The 25,549-nt window shown below is 37.8% G+C and overlaps 1 protein-coding gene across 6 annotated transcripts in view; it reads right to left on the reverse strand.

The window, feature by feature from the left end:
- The window catches only part of Frem1 (FRAS1 related extracellular matrix 1), a 161,746-nt gene that overhangs the window by 42,933 nt on the left and 93,264 nt on the right, over positions 1-25,549 (reverse strand). For 4 of the 6 annotated variants that reach the window (XM_078047648.1, XM_078047647.1, XM_040285828.2 and 1 more), the window contains exons 17-24: positions 25,340-25,534; positions 24,022-24,207; positions 22,614-22,810; positions 19,452-19,674; positions 16,688-16,832; positions 12,809-12,950; positions 9,529-9,724; positions 6,495-6,759 (exon numbers count right to left, since the gene is read on the reverse strand). In XM_078047648.1, the coding sequence (XP_077903774.1) occupies positions 6,495-6,759; positions 9,529-9,724; positions 12,809-12,950; positions 16,688-16,832; positions 19,452-19,674; positions 22,614-22,810; positions 24,022-24,207; positions 25,340-25,534 (1,549 nt within the window). Of the gene's footprint in view, positions 1-6,494; positions 6,760-9,528; positions 9,725-12,808; positions 12,951-16,687; positions 16,833-19,451; positions 19,675-22,613; positions 22,811-24,021; positions 24,208-25,339; positions 25,535-25,549 lie in introns of those variants that run through there. The other 2 variants (XM_078047649.1, XM_078047650.1) reach the window with 2 other exon arrangements.

Raw genomic sequence — 25,549 nt, forward strand, 5'->3', positions numbered from 1 at the left:
TCCTGCCATGATGTCATGCCTCACCTCAGGACCAGAGCAGACCATGGACTGATCCTAGAATAAACCTTTCCTCCTTCAAGTTGTTCCTGTCAAGTATTTTGTTCATAGAAATGACAAGCTGACTAACACATACATTTTTTTTTTAAAGAGAGAGTGAGAGGAGAGAGAGAGAGAGAGAATTTTTAATCTTTATTTTTTAGTTCTCGGCGGACACAACATCTTTGTTGGTATGTGGTGCTGAGGATTGAACCCGGGCCGCACGCATGGCAGGCGAGCGCGCTACCGCTTGAGCCACATCCCCAGCCCCATAACACATACATCTTATTAGTTTTTCCTCCATGTACAAGAGTTAGAAATATTCATGAAGGAAGGATACCCTCTTATGTTTACTCATGTAAAAATCTTTTAAAATATTGTACTATAATATAACATTAAATTAAATAAAACTGTCTTTAGCAGTTTTTTTTTTTTTTTTAACTAGAGAAGGCATGGGTTATATTTGTTTTACTAACCTGGCAAATATGACTAACAAATCATTCTTTGCAATTATGTCTCATCCTTCAGAGTTCGAGGTTTGTTGCTTTAATATATATATTGGACTTTTATTTTTATCTGTTGAACCTCTATTTTTATTTATTAATTTATATGCCATGCTGAGAATCAAACCCAGTGCCTCACACATGCGAGCCAAGTGCTCTACTACTGAGCCACAACCTCGCCCTGTTGCTTTACTTTTGACCATGATGGAACCCGAAATCAAACCAGGAGAGCACAGCAAGTCACCCTGCCTGCCTGTACAGGAGTCCAGGAGAAGAACAATTAGATAAAAAGTAAAGAGAGAGGAGGCTGGCTGAGTACAGATTTTGCTTTGAAGACTAGGCTAAAGTCTTTGAGCTTTTAAATTATCTAGTTACTAAGACTGCTGACAAGGAAAACATGTGATACATAGAAAAAGGAATGTGATCTTCTTTTCCTTTTTTATTTATAGCATCATTTTTGTACAGTTTGAATAAAGCTATTTAATACCCTCAGAATTTTAGACTGAGCCAAATTAGTTTCCTTAAAACAAATCAATCAGATTTCCTTTTGTAAAGCTAAAGCTTTGATTAACATATCCTAAGCAAATTGTTCAATTTTGTTACTAGAGTAAGAGGTATTTATAAAATTAATTGTTTACAAAAACAAAAAGTGCACCTAGAAAACATCTGTGTGTTCTTGAAACTTCTTACTTGAATCACCCTGACAATACCAAAGATATGCATGTTTAGGGATTAAAAATGATGCTCTTTTTCACAGCCTTTCATGGAGTGCTGCCTCGATTCTGTTTTTTTCCTATTACTTTTTTCATATTCTCCTTTCCCCCTACATCTCTTCATCTGACCCAAGATAAGAAGATGGCTAGGCATCTCCTCAGTGCCTCCAAATTCTTCTTTTCCATTTTCCTCCTCCTGAAATGTGTTTTACACCTCCTTTTCCACAAATAAAGTGGCTCTCTATTCCCTACCAGATCCCTATGTCTAACGTATCCTTGTAGAGAGTTTTAAACCAGCCACTGATAAGGTCTAGCACCAGTGGTGCACACCTCCTTTTCCACAAATAAAGTGGCTCTCTATTCCCTACCAGATCCCTATGTCTAACGTATCCTTGTAGAGAGTTTTAAACCAGCCACTGATAAGGTCTAGCACCAGTGGTGCCAAAGGACTTGCATTTTTTAGTATTCGCATAAACTATGGGGTTAAAGACTTTATGCCCCCATTAAAAGTGTGTCAAAAGTCAGCAGAGAAGGAAGGAGAAGAAAGGGTAAAGGGTGGAAAGACAGACAGGGAGATTCAATGTGAGCTCAGGTGAGCACCAGGGCTCCATCCAAGGTGGCCATTTTTAAGATCTGACTCTGACTTCCCTCTCTGGAGACTTGGTTCTGAAAATGTCCTTTCGGGATGGGGTCCTCAAAGCTCTGTGACCGCACCACTGCATTTACTTCACGTGTGTGTGTGATTTCTATGAGGGCACTGAAGTTGTCTTACGACCCTGGCTGTCCACCTCAAACTCGTCTCTTCCTGGTGACTGGGATGTGACCACATTGGAAATAGGCAGCCTGCCATCAGACAGATGGGAATGAGGGCAAACAGGCCAGGGACCCTGGAAGGGTAAGAAAGATGTTTACTGAGGCCGGTGCTCCCAGCTGGGACGCCAAGGCAGCTGTCGGCACTGACCTAAAGCTAATAAGCCAGGGGTGAAAAGGATGCAATTTCTAAACATGACTGGATCAAATACATCATTCCACTTTCATGAGTAACAATGCAAACTACTCCCAGGCAGAGAGACATTATCAGAGAGAGAGAGAGAGAGACAGAGTGAATGGTTATGGTTGGCTTCCCAGTCAAAATGAAGCTAGCAGAGCAAGTGAAACAAGGTCAGTACTGCTGCTGTCTGCAGCCGTCAACACGAGGATCTTCTGAAAGCTGCACCCCCCCCCATCCAGTAAAAATCTGGTAAATATATTCTCAAGATTTAAAGCTGTGTTGGTACCCACTCTGAGGTGAGGACACTGGTAATAAGAAGGTGGCAGCTCCTTCTGTGGGTCTGTTTTGTTTAAAACCCTTATTGAAAACCCTACCCCCCACCCCCACCGCCACCAACAGAGGGACACGCAGCCAAGATGACCACCATTCTCATGAAATTTGGGGAATGACTCTCAGATTTGTCTGGGGTGTCTGCCTGGTCTGATTTCACCATTGCCACGGTGCTTTCAAGCTTTCTGCATTTCCTGGCATTAGAGTTGGCTGAAGAATCTGCCATCTGTCATGGCATTTAAAAGATAAAAATGGAATCATAAATAGTGCCAGCTCCTCAGGAAAAAAAAAAAAAAAAGTCCAGCCGGCATGTCAAAATGGAGGACATTAGCATGTTCTTTTAGTACCCGGCTGCCAGCAGCTGAAGTCAGCTTGCTAATCACTTGGTGTCATCTGTCCTAGAACATGCTGCCAAATCTCTCTTCCAGGCCAGCAGCACCAAACAATGCAGGGGAAATTTATGATTCACAAAATATTTTTGCAGAAGGTAAAATCTGACCATTAAACTCCCCTGTTTAATTAATGCTGCCATATCTTACATTCAAAAGGAAGGGGGAGAAAATCCTCTGCCACAGAATTTATCTCTTCTACCCAGCCAAATTCCTTGCCAAATTTAACAGCAAGCAACATAAATTTAGGTGATTAGATTGGTTGCATATATTTAATTTTTAAAAAGCACCACGATCACACTTTCATTAAAACAGGCTTTCGGCTTTGGTTTAGCGCCACTTGACAAACAACACAGCAGTCCATGATTGGGTTAGTGAAATGACAAGATTAAAAAGCGGGTCTTGGGCAGATGCTAGGCTCTTCCCTTATAAATATGTAAAACTGCTGGCCAAAACCCAGAAGGACACATTGAGGAGGTTCCTTTGCACAAACTCAGAGTCTCCATGAATTTTGGGTACAACAAGGTAGAATGGAAAGAACTCTCCAAGGGAAATGAACCCTTATCCCCAAACTTAGTTTTGATACTCAGTGATGTCGATTTAGGTGGCTTCCTTTGTCTCTTGGTACTTTGGTTTTCTCATGCATACAATGGTAACAACTGAGTCTCTCCCAAGGTGGGGGTGCAAGGCATAAGGGAAATAAGGTACAGAAAAAAGGCTGCCTTGCATGCTGTAGGTGCTCAAGCAATGCTGGCTTCTTACAAGTAAACCAAGAGATTGGTTTGTTTCTCCCTGTATCCCTGTTTCCTGATCTTAAGTCATTTCAAGACCACTATCATAATTTTTGTCAACATGCCTGTACTAACTATACTCTTGTTATTTAATATTTTGTTCTATACTGATTTATTTTGTTTACATAAAGTAATTTACTTACAAGGAACTCTTTTAACTACTAAAAACTGTAAGTTTTATGTTCTAAAAACTTGATTCCATAAATACTGCAAAAATTAATATAAGAAAACAATATTTTTAATTCCAGCTAGAAATTATTTTCCAATGGTTCAGAGTCTGAGGCCTGCACACTGTTAAAAAGGAAAAACTAAATGTGAAGGGATGGTAATGACATAGCACCAATCTGAGACTTCTCCCTTAAACATCAGAAAGGTAGAGAGAACTGACAAGGAATAGTTCCTCACTCTTGATTCCCTGTTCTGTAATCAGTACCTGGGCCTGTACCAGCCTACAGTATCTCTATATCCCTGGGATACAAAGCATGGGCTTTAGGAAATAGAACCTCAGCCTTTTTGCTAAAGAAAATCTTACCCAGAAGCCAAATGTATAATACAAACTAGAAAACAAAGAATCAAAAAACAAACAAAACAAATTAAAGGAAGGGCCCACCTCCTCATCTTCTGTCTCTGGGAGGGCCTGCCAGGGCTTCTGGAAATTCTCAAGGCTCCTTGGAATATACTCAGATCAAAGGACTAGACCACTCAATGACTGCTAGTCCTGACCGTCAGAAGTGCCTGCAGGGCCACTACAAATTCAGAACCTGGGACTGAACAGAGATTATCAAAGCTGCCTCTATGGGATGAGACCCAAGAATTTGTATTTCGTAATTCTTCTTGGTAATTCTGAGGATTTTGAAATGTTGAAATTCCTAGGATAAATTATTTATAAAATGCTATCTAATATGAATTTCTATGGCTGCAAATGAGGAAAATTTCTGTAATATCACCCATCCTTACACAAAGAAATTTTATCTTCTAGCCTCACCATTAGATTAGGACCTAGCCTTTATTTCTCAACATCTGTGCACATTCATTCATTGGCTTCTCTAGCAGGGTACTAGAGAAGTACCTTCAGCAAATTCTCCTATGGGCCTTGACTGGGGGGAGCAGGAGTGGAGTGAAGCAAGAAGTCCAGAAACAGGTGTAAAATAAAAAGCCCTGGATCTGATATTCATGTGTTAAGCCAAGAATCACCTGACTACATCAGCAAACAGGAGGAAAAGAATAAGCACTATTCCTCTCTGTAACTCCCTGCCTCCTTAAGGACCATGTTTGATATTGTAAAAAGAGGAAGGGGGTCAAGGAAAGAATAAAATAAAAATGACAACCACAATAAGAGCACTAATGACAGCAGCTATTACCTATTTAGTTCTCCCTATGTGCCAGATACTGTTTTACATACTTTACAGGTATAAGGTCATTTATACCTGTATACATACATGACTCGGTTAAGAGAGTGTTGAACTAAATGATTGTCTGCTTGTTAAAGGACACTTGTCAAGAGATGAAAGAAGATATTTGTTCGGCTTCCCTGGATTTTTTGTTAGTTTAACTGTTGGACTATCCAGATCATCTTTCAAAAATCACTTTAAATACTCAAAAGATGAAGTCATCTTTACTGACATCTAGACAGTACTTATCACCATGATCTATTAAATGTGGAAGAGTAGATGCCAGAGAGGAGTGATATTTAAACATGGGCATGCCCATAGTGCTTAATATTTTATGGGAACACACTAAATAGTATAGGAATTTGCCACATTTATATCATTTTATAATGTTCTTTAGAAGGTTGTATTGGACATGGTGAAAATTGTACTGGAAGCCAGAAGCCCCATGTGTATGCAGACAAATCTAGGCTCTTGGATTCTCCTTCTTAATCAGTAAAATTCAGGGTAGATTATGTGCCATGGTTCCCCAAAAGGCTATAACAACTTTCCAACCCTCACCCCTGCTTGGGGTCTGCACTTTGTCAAGAACCTCAAGTTTGGCCAGTTTTGAGAGCTGCTGGATGATAGATCTTCTTGAGTTTCTCCTGTTTCATGTGACTTGAAACAAATTTCCACGTTTTAAATGAATATGCATTTTCATTAATGTTGTATCTTTGCCTTTTCACCAGATTGTTATTCATCCCAATGATTTATTTGATGCTGAATCCTTGAACAGGTGCACAGTTCTCCAATTATAACATTGTTTCTGTGGGGAAACATGATCTACTTTGTGACAACATGATTTATGACACAGTTATGGGAACATGTTGTGTCAGAAGTCAGTGTCTACTTATGCCAAACTTATTATGCTAATAAATGCCTTTTCCTCAGACAGAAAACATACTTTAAAAAGGAGGGAAATTACTTTTCTATGTGTATCCTTAGCTAGGACCCTCAACTGTTCATGCCCCTACTCACAGAAGAGCTTGCATTTGTATCTGCTTATTGCATTTATTCTTCAGCAACAGGCCCTGATTTCTTGTCTTTTTGAGGTCATTTTAAGGCTCATTTTATGAGCCTTTACCTTTCATATAGCAAGGCAGGAAAAGAGGACACTGGAAAAGCACTCAATTCTGCTTTCTTCTTCTTTTTTTAAAATAAATTTTATGGTACACATTTAAGATATATAAAAGGACATCATAAGACATAAAGAATAAAATGTTACTATAAGAAAACTCATTAATATACTCCTTTTCTCTTTCTAAGCATTAATCCAAAGAAAGGGTTCAGAGAACTTTTCATAGGTCTCACCTGAAGCTGTCACTGGGCACAGGTGCCCCACTCTTATGTATGTAGCAGACTGTCTGCCCCGCTATGTCCAATTGGCTGAAGCTTGTAATGGGGACCCCGGGATAGCGGACATATTCCACCTGGCCATACCGCGGCGGAGAGGTAATGGCATACAGCAGTTCCTCAGGCCTGTCTGTTCCATCCACAGCCAGAAGAGTGGCGGTCGTCAAGAACCCTCTGTCGCCTTTAGATACCACAAGTGGTTTTGCAAGAAGGACAATATCACCTGCAGGGCAGAAGAGACTGTGGTCAAGAATCCTATTTAAAAACACAGAATGTTCCAAGAAAAGGTAAAAGGCAAAGGCCTGATGTCAAAATTGAATTAAACACAATATAGGAAGGTTTATGTATTTTTTTTTTTTTTTTGGTACCAGGGATTGAACCCTGGGGTGCTTGACCACTGAGCCACTTCCTAGCCCTTTTATGTTTATTTTGAGACAGAGTCTCATTAAGTTGCTTAAGGCCTCACTAAGTGGTGGAGGCTGGCTTTGAACTTGTGATCCTCCCGTGCCACTGGTTTACAGGCATGCACCACTACATCTGGCTTATGTAACTATCATAAATAAAATGCAAAAGAAATGATCAGGCATTTCACATGAAGAGGAAATATGTGTGGCCAATAAGGATATAAAAAGATGACTGATCTCATTAGTAATTGTGGAAATACAAACAAGATCACATGGGGCTGGGGATGTGGCTCAAGCGGTAGCGCACTCGCCTGGCACGCATGTGAACCAGGTTCGATCCTCAGCACCACATACAAACAAAGCTGTTGTGTCTGCCGAAAACTAAAAAATAAATATTAAAATAAAATTTAAAAAAAGATCACAATCAATTGCCATCTTATAACTCTCTGATGAGCAAAGATGTAGAAGTCTGATTATATTAAGTATTAAAGAGGATGTAGGTCAAAATAATCTTATGTACAACAATGAAGGGAGTGTAAATTGACACACAATTTGAACTATTTTGTATAATTGGCCATTCACATATACCTTGGCCCTGCCATTGTACTCCAGGGGTGTACTGGAGAGAAACTCTTGTACCTCAGGAGACATGTACCAAAATGGTCAATGAGCTCTATTTGTATTAAAAAAACTGGAGACAACCCAAATGCCTCTTCAAAAATGAACATATAAAACAAACAAACAAACAAAAAAGTGGACATATAAAACAAGTGTGGTCTATTCACACAACTGACTCATGCGGTAGAAAAATGAATGAACTACAGCTACACATGGCAACACAGATGTACCCTGTAAACATTTTCTAGTTGCATGAATAAGTCAAGAAAACTATAAGGAAAAATTAGAAGACAACACCGAATTCAGGATAATGGTTGTCCTGGAAGATGGGAACAGATGTCTGTTATTGCCATATTTCAGGCCCTATTGTGTGGTAGTTGCACACATGTTTGTTGTATATTTTTAAAATATTTGTTTATACACTCATGTCCATAGCAGGATTATTCACAATTTCCAGAAGGTGGGAACTACCTGAGTCCCCTCCATGGATGAATGGAGAAACAAAATGTAATGCAGGTATATAATGGAATATTATTTAGCCATAAAAAGAAGGTGGATTCTGCCATATGCTACAGCACAGATGAACCTGAGAGCATTATGCTAAGTGAAACTAGCCAGTCACCAAAAGACAAATATCAGATGATATCACTTATATTAAGCACCTAGCCTGGAGTCAAATTCTTAGAAACAAATGGTGGTTGCCAGGGACCAGGGGAAAGGAAAATAGGGAATTATATTGAGTATGGAGTCTTCATTTAGCAAGATGAAAACATCCTGGAGATTAGTTACACAACAATATGCATATAATTAATACTACTGAACTGTACACTCAAAACAGCTAAGATTGTACATTTTAAGATATGCATATTTTACCTCAATTTTAAAGAAAACGCATAACTGTGTGATGATTAGATACTGCAGAAATGGATCATGTGTGGGCCAATGATATTCACCTGAGATCTATTAAAAACAATCGTATCTACAGAATTTGTTCTTTGTATCAGGCACAGGACTAAGGGCTCTTACATGTTCATAACCATCCTGTGAGATACAGTAATGTCATGTTCCCAGATCATAAATAAGGAAACTAAAGTATAGAAATGCTAACTAACCTGCTCGTGTCTACACAATTAGTAAAAAGGTGGAGATCCAATTTGTACTCAAGCCATTTGAAATGAGAGCACAAACTCTTAAACACCATATTGCTTTGTTCCTCTCTCTAATATATAGGGAGTTCTGTATGAATACTTTAAGGTGAATATCCAAAAGGAAAAAATATGTGAAGTAAATACCAGGTCATTTCTGCATTGAAAAACACAAATGGTCAATAAGATCTTGAAGATATTCAATCTCATGAGAAAACAAAAAACAAAAAAGGAAAAATAAAATTAAACATGGAGATGGTATATTTTTTCCCTTGCTCTGCTTAATGAATTCAACTGTATCCTTTATTGCTGAGGAGTGTACCCTAGCACTTTCAAAGTGAAAAGAGTGACAACCTCGATCTTTTTCAATTTCAAAGTTTCTTTTTGTTATTTCTTTAATTTAAAAACACATTTGCTTTACTTCCTTTCATGTTATTGCATTGGACATATTTTTCTTTGTAACTCTATTTTCAAATGATACTGTGTTTCCAGAAGATAAAACTAGAGTTAGCACATCAATTTGGTAAGATTTTAGTTAAAGCAAAAAGTCCTGACTATTAAATCAGCCTGTGGAGTTGTATCATGAGCAAGGCTGGATTTCTAATAGAAATAGGATTGGCTGCTCCTCTGAACTTCATAGATCCAGGAGAAGCAGGTGTGGAGTTATAGCATTGAATCATGAATGATGGAATTTCAGGAATGAAGGATAGAAGGAAGAGAGGTAATGAGGGAGACAGGGAGAAGGAACAAATGTTGAGTACCTGTTGCAGCTCCTTTCCATTTATAAAAACTAATCCCAATAAACACTGTTAAACATCCTTTTACCTTTTCCCATATCCTTGATGATGATGTGACAGTCAAATGCAGGTGATCTGTTGTCACCATCCCAGAGGTAAAAGGTGAAGCTATCTCGATTCTGGGAATCCATTGCCCCGGTGTGCGTGTATCTCAGCAAATTCAGATCCACTTCTTCCTGGGTGCATTTCATGCCCGGGGAGAGAGAAACCCAGTCTCTCCCTATCTGAAAGGTACCAGAATTAGACAGCTGCCCATGTTTTTTTCCCCCAGTTGAATTAGTGAATATTTTATATATATCCTCTGAAATCCTCCAATAGAAATAATATTTCAGAATAATTTTCAGAGAAATTTCAAAATATATTTTTCCATGTTACTTTGTTTTTCTATTTTCTAAGAAATATGTTACAATAAATCAAGATCGTGGCTAAAAAAAAACTAGTTTGAACCAAAGGATTTTCGACATAGTCATGTGACAATTTAATAGCATTGATTCTTTCAAGGTATTTATCATCAGCAATCATAGCTGATTAAATATTCCAATTAATGAGAGCAGGTGGGTAATCGAGCTGCTGGAATGTGTTCTTTAGAAATTAGATGTGTTTCTTTTGGAGTTCCCTTTTTTAGTTCCTATCATTGTACAACTAATCAAACCTATTTTTGCAAAGTGGTTCATTACTAGGCTTCTCTGATAAGACAAAAATAGAATGAATGCATTTTATTCTCCAGTCCATTTTCTAGTTTTACTGAAGCCTGAAGAAAATGATCCAGACCCCTGTCACTCCCTAAATTTATATCCTAAATCAGCAAAAAATATAATCTGCAAATATCACATGTACTATTTTTATCAGAATCTTCTAAAAACCAGCCAACATCTATTCTGTAGAGCTCGGTACAGAAATTGTGGCATTTTCAATTTAAAGAGGTTCTTATGCTGGAGGCTTGGTTTACAACAGAGAGAGAGAGTATTAGAAAGTGAAATAATAAACCTGAATCTTATTAATAATCCTGTTACTGTTTTAAGATATACACATGGCAGAATAGCTCATAAAAAAGTAATTTGATATAACTGAAGAAAATGTCATTTTAGAATTTTACAGTATGAACTATATTGCACTTTTTCTGTCTGATTTAAGTAACTAAGAAACATGAATCATTCGCCTTTTATGTCCTTTCAATACATTATTCCACCAATTCCAGGCTTCTAGAAGAGAAGCTCTGTCCTGCTCTCTCCTTATAATCTTGCCACTTGTCTCTCTGTCATTCTACTTGATGAGGTTTCTTCCTCTTTAATACTCTTGCCCATCTGATGCTTGCAACATACGTTCAGCCCCAGGGCTCATGGGTGAAAGTTAATTATATTGTAGTAGTTAAGCTCAGTGTTCATTTCCATAATAAGATCTATTTGCAAATACACTTTTTTTTCCAAGCAGATTCTTTTTCTGGTTTTAAACTAGACAGTCTACAGTTATATTTATAACTTTTCCTCATTGTAACCTTGTCCAGGAAAATAAATACAGAATACCAAATCTTTTGCTCTCTCTTGCCTTTACCAAACTCTTCTCTTACACTCTCAAATGGGAATTTGATCTGACAGAATCATCTAAAAGCCAAAAAGAGGGAGAAAATAAGAACTGGACTCCAAATGAGAAAAACTAAAGAAAGCCAACAAGAAAACTTGATCTCTTGAGACAGTCCAGGAGGCCTGGAGTCCTGGTCCCCAGCCTTGGAAAGCCTGAAGGAGGTGCAAGAGAATGGTGGGGAGCCCTACTGGGAATCCGAACCCATCTGGATTTTCACATATCCAAAACAGTTCAGTTCCCAAGCCACCCAAATGTGTGAGCTTTCGCTGCATTTCTGCTTCATTACTCTTCAAAATGAAATAAGGACCCAGCTGCACCTCAATTTAAATCAGCAATTGCTCTTCACTCTGATTCTCTATGGTGCCCACACTCTAAGACAACCAAGCTGTTCCACACAGAAAGCATCCTCGCTGCTTCAGAGGACTGTGTTAAGAAATCAGTCGAACCATCACACCAGACATTGCTAATGGTCGTTGCTGGTCTGACTCCACTATTCAATAAACATTTTGGCGGATTACTGGACAGACCTTTTCAAGGGACTAATCCTTAAGAATCATTCACATGGTCTGAATAGACTGAAATCTGGCCCATTCTAGGACGAAAGTGAAACAAGGAGGTACTATCAGATCACAAGCAGTTGGAAGAGTTAGCAATAGAATCCACTATTAGGATCCCCTAACGTTTCCATGCTTATAGTTTCCTGATACAAATCAGTGATGTGAATTACTGCATCGTGCAGTTTACTGGATTCAGGTATGGCAGCTGTCACAATCTGGGGTGGGATGGCTTCCACATGAAGTTTCTGCCCAGGGTTTTTGGTGCAAGATGTTACTCACTGGAACCTTTGCGTGAGGTCTCTGGGGTGGCGAGGGAAAGTGGGATTGCAGAGTAAGGGCACCAACCCTCCAGCTAACCCTCCAGATAACCCTCCTTCATCTCAGATAAAACACAGAACAATTTGGTAAATGAACAGTGAACTGTCTCCCTAGAGAAGAGACAGGATTGTCACTGCTTGGAGAGGAGGATGAAGTTTGAGAAAGAAACGTGAAGGCTCCCTTTGCTGAGACTCATTGAAAAGGCAGAAGGTGATAACACTAAGGTAAGGTTTGGAGTCCCACATGGAGGGGGCCTTGATCCCTGGGCTGCACTCTCAGGTCTCTGAACTATAGTGTCAGGGGACAGAGGCTTCATTTGTTAGGGGACTAGAGCAGAAGGAGCTAGAGATACTCTCTTCATATTTTCCTAGGCCTAACTGTCATGAAAAAAAAATCAATTTTTTCATCTTTCTGAAAATGATCTGCATCTTAGCTGGGAGAGAGAGAGGTCTTGCTGGTAGATTTGAAGGAGTTTTGCACTTGACATGGTAGATGGTAAAGAGAAAAGTTACTTGGGCCATAAGAAAAAAAAATCTGGTGGGAATGAAGATATCTCAAAAGAAGCTAGATTCTTCAGAACTAGACAACTTCCTTTACCTGGTAACTTCCTCCCTCAGCATTTAGGGAAAAGCTCTGGGGAAGGGAGCAATAAAGAACCTTAATATTGGTTGAATTTACCTTTTAATTGACTAAGAAAATTTAGAAGGACATGAGTTCACCCTGGTTTAGGAAAATTCATCTCTGGATAAAAAATATGACTAAGAATAAATTCCATTGCACAAATGTGTGTGTTGAGCAAATTTAGAACTGCTTTATTAATTTCAAAAAAAAATAAGCCTTAAAACCACTAACCTTAAGCTGAAGTTGTCCATGTTGGGGAAGCCTTTCAAATAAATAGTAAATCTTCTCCCTGGGTGAGTCTTTGTCTACAGCGGAAAGAACAGCGCTAGAAATAATACGGGTATCCCCCATATTCATTTCGATTTCAGCCTTCCTGCAAAAAGGGAAATGCCTAAGTTGATATGAAAACGGAAGGTGTTTCTTTAACAGGGAATACTTATATTGACTCTCACAGTTCCCACCCTTCAGCACCTGAGGAAGGATTTTCAATATCCAAAGTGCCGAGAATGAAGTGCAGACATGAAAACAGCTCTCATTTCACTTTACGTGCAAAAGTCTAAAAAGAAATGAGGCAGCAGCAATGAATAGAGTAGCACAAAATTAAAACACTTCTAACTGCTAACATGTGTAGAACTTACAATTTTATAAGAAAAATTCAGTTCAGCCAGGTATGGTGGTGCACACCTGTAATCCCAGAAGATTGGGAGGCTAAGAGGCAGGAGAATCAAGAGTTCAAAGCCAGCCTCAGCGAAAGCGAAGTGCTAAGCAACTCAGTGAGATCCTGTTTCTAAATAAAATACAAAGTAGGGCTGGGGATGTGGCTCAATGGTTGAATGCCTCTGAGTTAAATTCCTGGTACAAAAAAAAATTCAGTTCATAAAATGATTATTTCTAATATTTCATTTAACACTCACTGCAATAGCTCCATAAGTAATGGGCCAGGTACTATCACTGTAATTTTATAGACAGAAGCTTACTGAAAGAGATTAAGTGACTTATACACAGTGTTCCAGTACCCTTTGTGATATGCCATTCTGAGTTTGGTAGTATTTAGGTAATTTGGGGGCCTCTAAAATACTCTTTGTCTCTGTGGTTATGTTCTGGTAGCCTGTGTTCTCTTTATCATGCCTCATCTCTGCCCAGTGCTTGGGCCACCAGGTAGCTGCTGGCATCTTGAGCTGCAGGCTGGCACAGCAAGCAGGCTTGGGTGAGAACAGCTGGTGCTTTTAACCTGGACGCTGCTGCTGTGGTTTTTGCAGGGTCTCTCTGGTGCTGCTGCTTCTACAGCCAATATGGCCACTTTCCCCAGTCTCATCCTCTCATCCAAGGGAAGAGACCTCCTCCCACCAGTGCTTCCAGCTCTCAACCATGGACATTACACATGCCTACTCTGTCCACCCTAGCGGGCTTGTTTCTGAGAAATATTGAGACATGTGAATTACTTGGGATTCAGAGCAAGGACTTTGGGCATCAACAACCGGCACCAACAAACAGCCTTCCGGTCCTCTGCCGTGAAACCAAGGTCAGGACACTTCAGTTTCAACCTGACTAGGGGAGGTTTCTTGTCCACCAGGATTGATATCCCCCTTGGCAGTAAGAGGAGACTTTGGTCTATCTTTTTACCAGAGAGTATATTAGTCCCATTATTCTAGAAGGCAAAGGGATCTGTTGCATCTGTTGGTTGGGGGCTTAGGGAGATTAGTGGTGCTTTTTATCAAAAGAGATAGAAGAATCTAAACAGGAAGCCAGAATGATGAAGGCGGAAATTTGGTGAGAAGAAAAGTGTCAGTAATAAATATCGAAAAGAAAAGAGGTGTCTCTAAAAGGGACCCTGGACAAAGACTGTGGTGCAAGCAATTTGTTTGAGAGGCAATCTCAGGAAGGAGGAGAGAAGCAGGGAGTGAGAAAGGAAAAGACAACAAAGGGTATATTTCCTGAGTGGGCAGCTGGGCTCAAACCTACTAGGAATACTTTTTTTTTCTTTTTCCCTTTTCAAGAGACAGGATCTTGCTGTGTTGTCAGGCAGCCCTAATATCTAGGCTTAAGAGATCCTCTTGCCTCCGTCTCCCAAATAGCTGGGGTGATAGGCATGTGTTATACACTCCAGTTGCTGGGGATCTCTTGAGGAGCCATGGAGGATGTCACTAAGATTGTGCTTCTGGAGGACAGGAAACTGGCACATTTATCTCATTTGTTAGTCCTGAGGCTAAGGGCTGTCCCTACAGTGCTCTCTGCTGTGCCTGAATGTGGGCTAAATGAGCCACTGCAGCTCAGAGAAAGACCCAAATTTGAAAAGTGGAGCACGGCACTGTGGGCATCTGAGGTGGGGTGCTAATACTGAGCAGGGTACATTCCCCCACAACCATCAAGAGAATCACAAGTAGGCTGAGGGGCTGTGACTCAAGCAACTAGAATATTGACCCAGCACCTAAGAGGACCATCAAACAAATGATATCATAGGCTCTACCAGGGTCCAGTGAGGTGACAAGAGTCACGGGATTTGGTGGGAAAGCCAAGGGTAACTGCTAAGGGAACAGCTTTAATAGAGTGGTAAAGGTTGGTTACAGACATTGGCAGAAATGGAAGAAACCAGAACAAGCTGCTCTCGCAAAAAGTTTGGCAGTAAAATGAGTGTGGGACTGGGTTGTCTGAGTCCTCAGAATGAAGACAGTTACTTACAATAGTGACGACAAGGAACACTTTAGATTGTGCATGAGCTGGGCACAATGGTGCATGCCTGTAATCCCAGCCACTCAGAAGGCTGAGGCAGAAGGATAGTTCAAACCCAGCCCCAGCAACTTAGTGAGGCCCTAAGCAACTCAGAGAGACCCCAACTCTAATAAAATATTTTTAAAAGGGCTGGGGATGTGACTTGGTAGTTAGGCATCCCTGGATTCAATTCCTGGTTCCCCCCTCCCCCCCAAAAAAGATTCTGCACAATGTTTTAGCCATTCTTTTAAGCGCTTTTAAATGTTTGTTGTTGTTGTTGTTGTTGTTGTTCATTTAATCCTTGCAATAGCCTATGAAGAGGATACAAACACTATCCCCATTCACAGAGAGGTTAGCAGATACAATGAAGTAGTGTACTCAAGGTCACACTACCACACCAAAGTACAGAATTACTGAGTCAATCTGACTCCAGCATTTGCTCTCTTAACTACTAACCATATCCCTGTGTCTTATTGATAGAAGGAAGGAAAAGGGAGAAATTGAAGATGCAGGAGGGGAAAAATTATGGAGGTTATACTAGAAGGAGGCAAAAGGTGATCTATTCAAGGACATATGGGAGATAAAGGGGGAACATCGCTTCCTCTCCACAAGACAGAATGAAAGAGAAAGATAAGAGAAAGGAGGAATTTGCAAAAATTATAAACATCTGAGGTAATAGAAATCCCAATTACCCAGACCCAGTCATTGCACCTTGTATACCTGTACTAAAACATCATACTGAATCCCATAAAAGTGTACAATTATTATGTCAACTAAAAATAAAAATGTATTTTAAAAGAAAAAAAAGGGATTCTGAAGCAATCAAAGAGGTGTAGTAATTTTGTAGCTATAACTATCTCAGGAAGTTTAGCAGCAAGGATGTGGCCTTCTATTACCAAAAGGGGTGTTGATACATGTGGAACTTGGTAGAAATATGGTAGATCACAAAGAACCAAGATGATGAAAGGAGTATGATTGATTATTTTCCTCTGTCACTCTTATTTAAAAGTTTGAGCAAGTCCATTGTGAGGACTGTTTACAGTTAACATTACCACTCTTGAGTAGAATACACATATTGATTGAACTTTGGTGCATGTGGGCATAGGTCTAAATATTTACTAGCATATCCCTTCTATGCGGTATGCTCAGTCATTCTTATTTTTTTATACCTACTTGGAAATTTTAGAAAAAATCAAATAATTAAAGAACTTGTTAAGAGGAGGTTTCATTCACTGGCATTTACATTAAGTGTTCCAGGTGCCTGTGTGGGTGGAGCAAGTAAGACGGACCAAATGATGGAATACTGGCTTCCTTAGGGGACACACACTTGTTCTTCACCCAGGATCACAGACTTCACAGAGCTTCATAAAAATCAGGAAGGGACTCTCTTAGGTGGCTTACTTGCTTAGCATTGGTTTCTCATCATTAACCGGAGTGATCTCTACTGAAATGGTTTTAAGTATCTTGTGTTTCCCATCTGACAATTGGATTGTAAAGTCATCAGCAAAGCTCTCAGAGTCATCATGCACATAGGTCAACCTCATTCCTAGAAAAGGAGAAAAAGTAAGTAAAGCTCACTGGATTGAACCATCCCAACACACATCACAGGTAATCTGTTTTAAATCTGAGGAACTGGTACTAGCAAGATTTCATGGTGGGGACCAGTGATGTAGCTCACTGAGCAGTTGGCTAGCAAGACAAGGTCCTGGCTAGTTTCCCCTGCATGGGGGGAAAAGGTATACTAATCAGTACACTAGGGTGAAATAAAACTTGTCTTAGAAAATTAAAAAGTACTTTCATATCCCATTATAAATTCTTTATTTTAAATAATTTAGAATTTGACAGGAGTCTTATTCTAAATCAATGACAAAAAGATGTATTATTAAGTAAACCATATAAAAACAAAGGTGTCAGAGAGTTTAAATGAAATAAAAACTTAATTACTTGGGAAAAATTAGAGAGATATAGCCCTATCTTGAGCCAGTCCCCAAGATAAAAGCTTAAATATTAAAAACCATATTTAACTATATTTTTTAAACCTGCCTAATATTCACATGGAAATACAAGAGACCCAGAATAGCCAAGTCTTACGAATTGGTGCAACCACTCTGTAAAGCAAAATGGAGATTGCTCAGAAAACTTGGAATGGACCACCACTTGACCTATCTATCTCACTCATCAGTATATACCCAAAGGACTTAAAATCAGTATGCTACAGTGACACTGCCACATCAATGTTTATAGCAACTCAACTCACAATGGCTAAACTATGGAACCAACCTAGAGCTGAATGGATAAAGAAAATGTGATATATATATATATATATATATATATATATATATATATATATATATATATCACATATATATATACAATATGATATATATATGTGATATATCTATATATATATATACAATAAAATATTACTCCGCCCCTAAGAAAAATAAAATTATGGCAGTTGCAGGTAAATGGATGGAGGTGGAGAATATCATGCTAAGTGAAATAAGCCCAACTCAGAAAACCCAAAGGCTGAATATTTTCTCTGATAAGCACATGCTGAACCATAATGGCAGGGGTGGAATGAAGGAACTTTGGATTGGGTAAAGAAGAGTGAGGGGACAGAGTGCGGGATGGGAAGGACAGTGGAATGAGATGAACATTATCACCCTATACACATGTATAATTACACTACCAGTGTGACTCTGCCCCATGTCCAGCCAGAGGAAGGAGAATTGTGCTCCATTTGTGTATAATGTGTCAAAATGCATTCTAGTGTCATATATAACTAATCAGAACAATCTTTTTAAAATACAATTTAAAAAAAAAAAAAAAGACAACATGGAGAGGAAACGGGTAGGCAACCCAGGGGAAACTGACAGGAAGCTGCATTCTGAAGGCATGTCCTGGGCTAGCCCAAAAGGAGAAGGACCCTGCAGACTGGGAAAAGAAAACAGGTAGGAAGGAAGGAGAATGAGAGTAGGCAGTAATTCTGAAACTGAACCATTTGGTCACATTTTTTAAAAGTATTTTTATAAGTGGGAAATGGGATAAGATCAGTGTTTTTTAAAGGAGAAAAGTAATTAAAAAATAATTCAGGCTGCTATTTCGATGTGTCATTTCCCTAAAGAGCAAATTATCTCCTCAGAGACTAATGAGTCCTTATTATATGTGGTTCTATATTTGTTTCAACTATGGAAATTTTGGCAGACAAAGCTCTTAAAATTTAGTTCCATGATCTCATTAATTTTAAAAGGGGATTTTTTATTATGACATAAAAGTTTACATTAAAATACCAAAAATTGCAAATATTATTTTTAATGGCACCCTAAAAGTGAAAGAAAATATTGCCTTTCCAATAAGCTATTATTTCTAGCCAGGACTTCATGCCTATCAATATTCTAGAGCCCAGAAGTAATGCTGGAGGGAATAAAAAATAAAGTGAATGCTATTTCTTCACCCTCCATTTCTATGATTTATAATCATCTTTGCTCTGTTAAATTACATTCTAAAAATATTTGTTCCATATATCTATAAAATATATACATTATAATGTATATATATAAATTGTAGATGGAAACAATTATTTTCTTTATTTATTTTATGTATTTTTATGTGGTGCTGAGGATCAAACCCAGTGCCTCACACGTGCTAGGCAAGCTCTCTACAACTGAGCTACAACCCCAGCCCCTTAAATTACTTTTTAATTTGTTAAACTGATAAATAAAAATTATATGTAATTATAATATACAACATGACTTTTGATCTATGTGATATACTTGATATATATTATATACATATACACACATTGTGATATGGTTAAATCAAAATAATTAACATGTATTACTTTATAATTTGTCTGTGTGTGTGTGTGTGTGTGTTGAGAACACTTAAGATCTATTCTTTAACAATTTTCAAGTACACAATATATTTTAGCAACCATAGTCACCAATGATGTACAATAGATATCTTAAACGTATTTCTTCTGTCTAAATGAAATTTTGTACTCTTTGACTTGCATCTCCCCCATTCCTCCCATCCTCCAGCCTCTGGAAACCATCATTCTACTCTCCACTTCTGTGAGATAGATTTTTAGAGTCCACATGTAAGTCCAAATTAAATTATTAAATCAATAGCAACAAATGAATGGAAGTGGGACATGATATACCAGTCTTGAAAAGTTCCAAGGAAAAGCTGTGAACAAGTTCCTGCTTCTGGTCAGGGTTGGCTGGCTGCTTATTCTGAGGAGAGTCTTTGCTGAGCATCCTATTGATGAGGAGACCATGACGTGGTTTCTGAATGATGCTGAACAATAAGAGGTCCTTGGGAATGTCCAGGTCGGCAGCACTGATGACAGAAGAATCCAGCTCTGTCGTCTGACCCTCACACACCTAACAGGAACAAGTCCAAAAAGTCAGCTGTGTGTGCAATAGAATCTGTCCACTAGTTTCTTCTGACTAACTACTAAAATTGTCATTTTAAGATACCCGTATTGCAGATTTTCCATAACATTTATATATAATGAGTCCTAAAAAGAAATTGCTCGTTCAATAGGAACATAAAAAGAAACATCAAATCTATTAATCTCCCTCATATTTTTTGAAGATTTTAAAGCAATTTTCATTTCCATGAACAAAAAGAACATATGATTTTAAATGAATATATTACTCAAAAGTTTAAAAGTTGGGGGAAAAAAAGCAACCAAAGAATGCATAGTCTTTAGAAGTCAGAAAAGTTCAGTTGTAAAATCAAATCTAGAACCTTCACCTTCAGATACCAATCTGTTATTGTAACCTCCTGGACCTCATCCTTTCTACAATTCTCAGGTTTCTAACTGTTTTAGGAATAGCACAAATATCTATGTATACTGCATGTATTTGGTGTTTTAACTTTTATTATAGCAGTAATATCTTCTTTATTTATTTCAGTCAACAATTGAGTAGGATGCTTCTGGCAGCAGACAGTGTGTATTTTAATTCTGGGTCTTTCATCTTTCCCTAATCCTCACACCTCAAATTTTCCTGACCCATTTTCCCACACCCCACTTCAGGTTTGTAATCCTTAAAGCACAAAGAGAGTGGAACGTTCATGATTTCATGCAGGATCTAGTCATTTAAACAATATGATACTTAGATATCCTGACCTTTCCCCCCGCCCATAGTGAGGATAGGAAGAACAAGGAAATATTTTTGCTTCCTATTTTGAAATATGGCAGAATTTCAGTAATAAAAGAGAACAAATTCTATACATGCTTCTTGGGAATCTGCAATATCACTATGCTACATGCTGTGGAGAATATGAATATTCTCAAGAATTTAAGTCAGGAGAGACTGAAGGCCTCTCCACCAATAACTGTATGATGAGGAAGACAACACCCAGCACTGCTAGATACCAATAAACAAGAAGCACAATAGGGTGGAGGACACCAGGATACCTTTATGGCTGAGAGTACAATCAAAGCTTGAAGGACAAATATGGCTTAGAATCTCATGGACTTTGAAGGGAACCCTCCTGTAACCACTTTTTACAGAATGCACATAAAGAAGAGTTACTTACCATACATGATGCCTGAGCTAAAATGATGGTAATTTTAATTTTCTGACTGAGGCAGTATCATAGATTAATTCATAATGATACACTTATAAAAGTTATCTTTGATCACAATTCACCTATTTTTCAAAAAACTTTAATAAAGCAACTTAAAAATATATTATTAATCATTATTCATCATAGAAATTAACTATGAAGCCTTTCCCCCCCTGACATACTGTATAGGACAACGTTTCTTATTTACAAAATGGTAAGTTCATTCACAAGGGTACTAGGAAATTTTACTGAAAAAATGTGGTATTCTTTGTTGGAGATTGAATTTTTTATTGAGATTATGACAATGCAAAATTTAGATCAATACTCATAAAAGGCAGACATTTGTAAGTTGACGGGTTTGGAATGGATTACAATAAACTAAAATTTCAAGTGTTTTTGTAGCACCATGTGATAAAAGTCCAGCTATCCACAAAATAAATATATTTTCTCACAAGAAAGAAAAATATTCCTTGAAGTTTAGTCGCCTCTGCCAATGATACTTGTACTCCATATTTGTTACCCTATAATAGCTTTCTCTAAGGAAGACACACGTAAAAAGCATGATTACTTCTAAAGAGCAAGGGACAACTTCCTAGTAGCCTAATTATTTCTGAGGCCCCAACCCTAGACACATACAACACAATGGAGGTAAGTATAGAAGAAATCTTTTGTATATTTTTTTTTTTGTCTCACATAATTACTGAGGGGCTCTCCAGAGAAACCCATGTGCCAACAAAATAGGAAAGGCAGGAGCTGCCTCTTAAATTTAATGCTGAGGTGACTCTCATGTACCATTAAGATTCAGTAGAAAATTAAAAACAAACAAAGACTTTCACATTTAGAATGTAATTTTTTTTTAGCAGGAAAAAAAACACAAAATAATGACTTTATCAATAACAGAAAAAAGATAACAAATACAACAATGACAATAATAATGATGACAACTGTTCATTAAGCATCTGCTCTGTGCCTGGCCATCTCAATCATCATGGCTAACCCTCAAAGAAGATTTTATATACAGTTTGCAGATGAGGAAACAGAAGCCCAAGATCATATACCTAAGAAAAGCAAGACCCCTAAGTCCCTCTAATTCCAAAGCTTGTGTTCATCCTATTTCTTTAGGATTTGCTAATACATATGTCTGGATTAAATAATCATTTACATTTATATGTACTTATACATATAAATTGCTTAAAAAGAGTTATATACTAATGTGAAAGATTTTAAATCTACATAATTTTGTTTTTAGGAAACGAACTATAGAGTAGTAGATAAAATTTATCCCTATTTAAAAATTAAAAACAAAAACAAATCACAATATCATACCCATTACTAGTATGTGCAAGAATTATTTAGGCTATTTAGTTAACCTCATTAAGCCTAATTTCTTCAGTTACAAAATGACAATAATAATGCCATCCTCTTAAGAGTCAACAGTGAGTATTAAATACGAATGCATATAAAGGGCTTGGAATCTACAATGTAGTAAGTACTCCATTCTATACATATGCAATGTAGTAATTGTATCCATGCAATTGCCCAATGCTACAAATAATTATGATTATTGCCATTATTGTTATTATTAGAGTAATAGCTTTCAAGTAATCACATGACATAGGTTACTGCATTCCCTACCCCTCACCAAATTAGTGTATTTAGAGCTTCTGAACCAATTTAAATGAACTAGGTTAAAATAAAGATAAAAAAAATGATGAGAAATGGAATATTATGATAAGGTTCTTACAGTAATATTCTGCACTACAAAGTCAGGAACTTCATCATTTGTGGGGTTGATTATAACATAAAATGGAGTCTGCAAGGAGCGTTGCTTCCCATCTGTGACGTACACCACAAACTGGTCAGTGGTGGGTTCCATCCTCAGGTGTCTGGATTGCACATAGTTGATGTGCAAAGCCTTCATGTCTTTCCAGTGAAAGGAAGCTAGAGCACACCAAGGAACAGGTAAGTAAGAAAAGCATTATTTGCGAGGTACTGGTCCTTATCTTTAACCCAATAACACCCTGTTTTTCAGCAATAAAAGATCATGGCAGTTCACCTAAGTATCTGCTGTCAGGGACAGCTGCAACATCTGCCAACCATTAACATAAAAACAGATAACCCTAGATCAAAAGATTCAAATATACAGGGAGAACAGAAGAGCAATAGCTACAAACCAGGATGCAGAGGAACTTCCTGACCACTCTTCAGATCCTCGGAATGAATGCTGGGAGACCGTTATCTGACCACTGCTGCTGCCTGAGCAGCTCATGTTATACTTCGGTAAGAAAGAGCCCACCTCTTTCACATAGAGGCAAAACAGGAGACGATTCTTGACCTACTTGATGTGCACATCAAGCACCTGATTGAATTGAGTGGAATTAGCTGATGTAATGTTTGGGTATTAAGATGTAGCCTTAAATCAAAAAAGGGCTCCATGTGTGAATTAAGTCACAGGAAAAATTGGGCAATGTTTGATGCAATTAATCTTAAATCCAGACTTTCTCATATTTAAAGTAGATATGCCTAAAAAAGGGCTCGCAGAATCATATACTTCTAAAGTAACTTAAAAAAATATTATTAATTATTATTATTATCTTAGGAAAATTTGGATTTTTGCTCTCTGCTTTTGTTTTGGTTGTCTTGTTTTTGCCTCAAATACAGGAGCTATTTTATTATCTGAGACACATTTTTATTTCAAAATTAATGTTTTATCTGCTTAAACTTTTCAGACTTTCTTTCTATATAACACTCATAGTATGTTTTCCAATCTTTTCCACCAGTATATAATAAAATGATGAAAACTTGTGAGACTGAGACCTTGTAAGCTCCCACCAGATAAATTCTATTACAGCATTCTGTGCTACTATAAGGGCCTTTAAAAACATTATCTCTTTAATATATATTCTCATTTCTTCATAAATGAAATCTCCACTTAGTTTGATGTTAACTCATATGCATAGGAAAAATAAGAATAAAAATTTAAAAATAATAGATTCAAAAGTATCAGCAATAATCATATTGATAATAATAATTTCTTGAATGTACATGGTGCTTTGAACTTTTTTGGACTCCTTGCCCAGTTATTAAGCATGATCTGGCCAATTACATCCATAAATAAAACAGTTAATGCTAGTCACGAAACCATCACTTACCTATACTTATGCCCATATTGCTTTTCTCAAAACCCACAGAAGGAAGTGTGTTTTCAAGGTAACCAAATTGGGGAGGAGAAACCAAAACAAATTCCAAGTCATCTGCAGCAGTGTCAGGATCACTGGCAGACAAATGGTTAATGGTAAGGGCTGCTGAGAACCCCTCGTCTACAAGGAACAAGGTACCTGCATACAAATAACAACACAATCATGAATTAGCATGAAATCTTCTAATCAGAATAGGGAAGACAAAAGGGAGTGATTGAAGTTCCAATTCAGAGACGCCTCCCCTATGCAAATACACTTCCATGGGAGATGTTCACTTCCTTTGGCATAATTCTCTTTATTCTCTTTACAGTGAAAATATTCAGGGATAACGGGTGGAATTTAATTTGACTTATGGAATTATATCTTTTTTCTTGTACAAGCAAGCCAGACAATAATTGAAAGACAGCCGAAATACTAACTATTCCTGCACAGCCTTTTAGTCATTCTCAAGGAACTCTGATTTCCCTTGTGTCTCTACAGAAGTGACAAATGAAAATGCGAATTGCCAAACTGTTTTAATGATAAGCCACTAAATGTAGTTTATGTACTCTTCAAGATCAGTTGTTACCTCTGTTTGTCAGAGCGTTAATTGCCTGAGAGCTATTATGAATTGCTCATAACGAACATTTTTTTCATGCCTTGGTGCTTAATTATTCTGCTGGGATAATGCTTCCTTTCCAGAACATTGCTTGGGAGATAGTTTGCAAATTACAATAACATTCATACATATGCTTATATTTTTTTTCTGAGGGACAGAACGTATACATAATGCTTATGAAGAGATGACTTTCTAAATAGCAAATAAGGTTAAAAGTATATAAATGGTCTCTCTGGTATACTCATTCTTTTCTAATAGAAATTACTACGGATAAAATAAATTACTCTTTCTCTCTCTCTCCAGCAGGCAAATAATATTTTCCCACATGAAATCAAACCAGAATATTTGAGGATTCCAGTGTTGTCCTTGTCCCAACGTGTTCACACACACACACACACACACACACACACACACACACACACACACACACACACATTCTCTCCCCATGAAGAAGTAACTAAATTTCTAAACAAGTGAATTCTTTTGTCATATAATCTTTTACAGATTTGGGGTTTTCCACAAATTTCTGATGAGCCAGTTATTTGAGGGTAATTGTTGTATAATGGTTTTCTATTATGACTCTAAGTAAAATGTATTATTTCACTGAACCATGGCTATGACCCTAGACAAGATAATAGTACTTTTACAGAAAAAAAAAAAAAACATTGTTACCTATTGCAATTGAAGGTGGCTGATTGTCTACTGGATGTACTGTGATGTTGAGATCATACACTGGAAAGGACTCATGGAGAGGAACAGATGGATTAGGTCCACTGTAACAACAGCCATTCACAAAAGGGCCAGCTTCTCCATCCGAAATCACCAAAGTAATGGTATCGAAACAAGGCACCAGGCCAATCTCACCACCTGGAAAACACAACT

The sequence above is a fragment of the Ictidomys tridecemlineatus genome, chromosome 4, assembly GCF_052094955.1.
Source record: "Ictidomys tridecemlineatus isolate mIctTri1 chromosome 4, mIctTri1.hap1, whole genome shotgun sequence".
Classification (NCBI taxonomy): Eukaryota; Metazoa; Chordata; class Mammalia; order Rodentia; family Sciuridae; genus Ictidomys; species Ictidomys tridecemlineatus.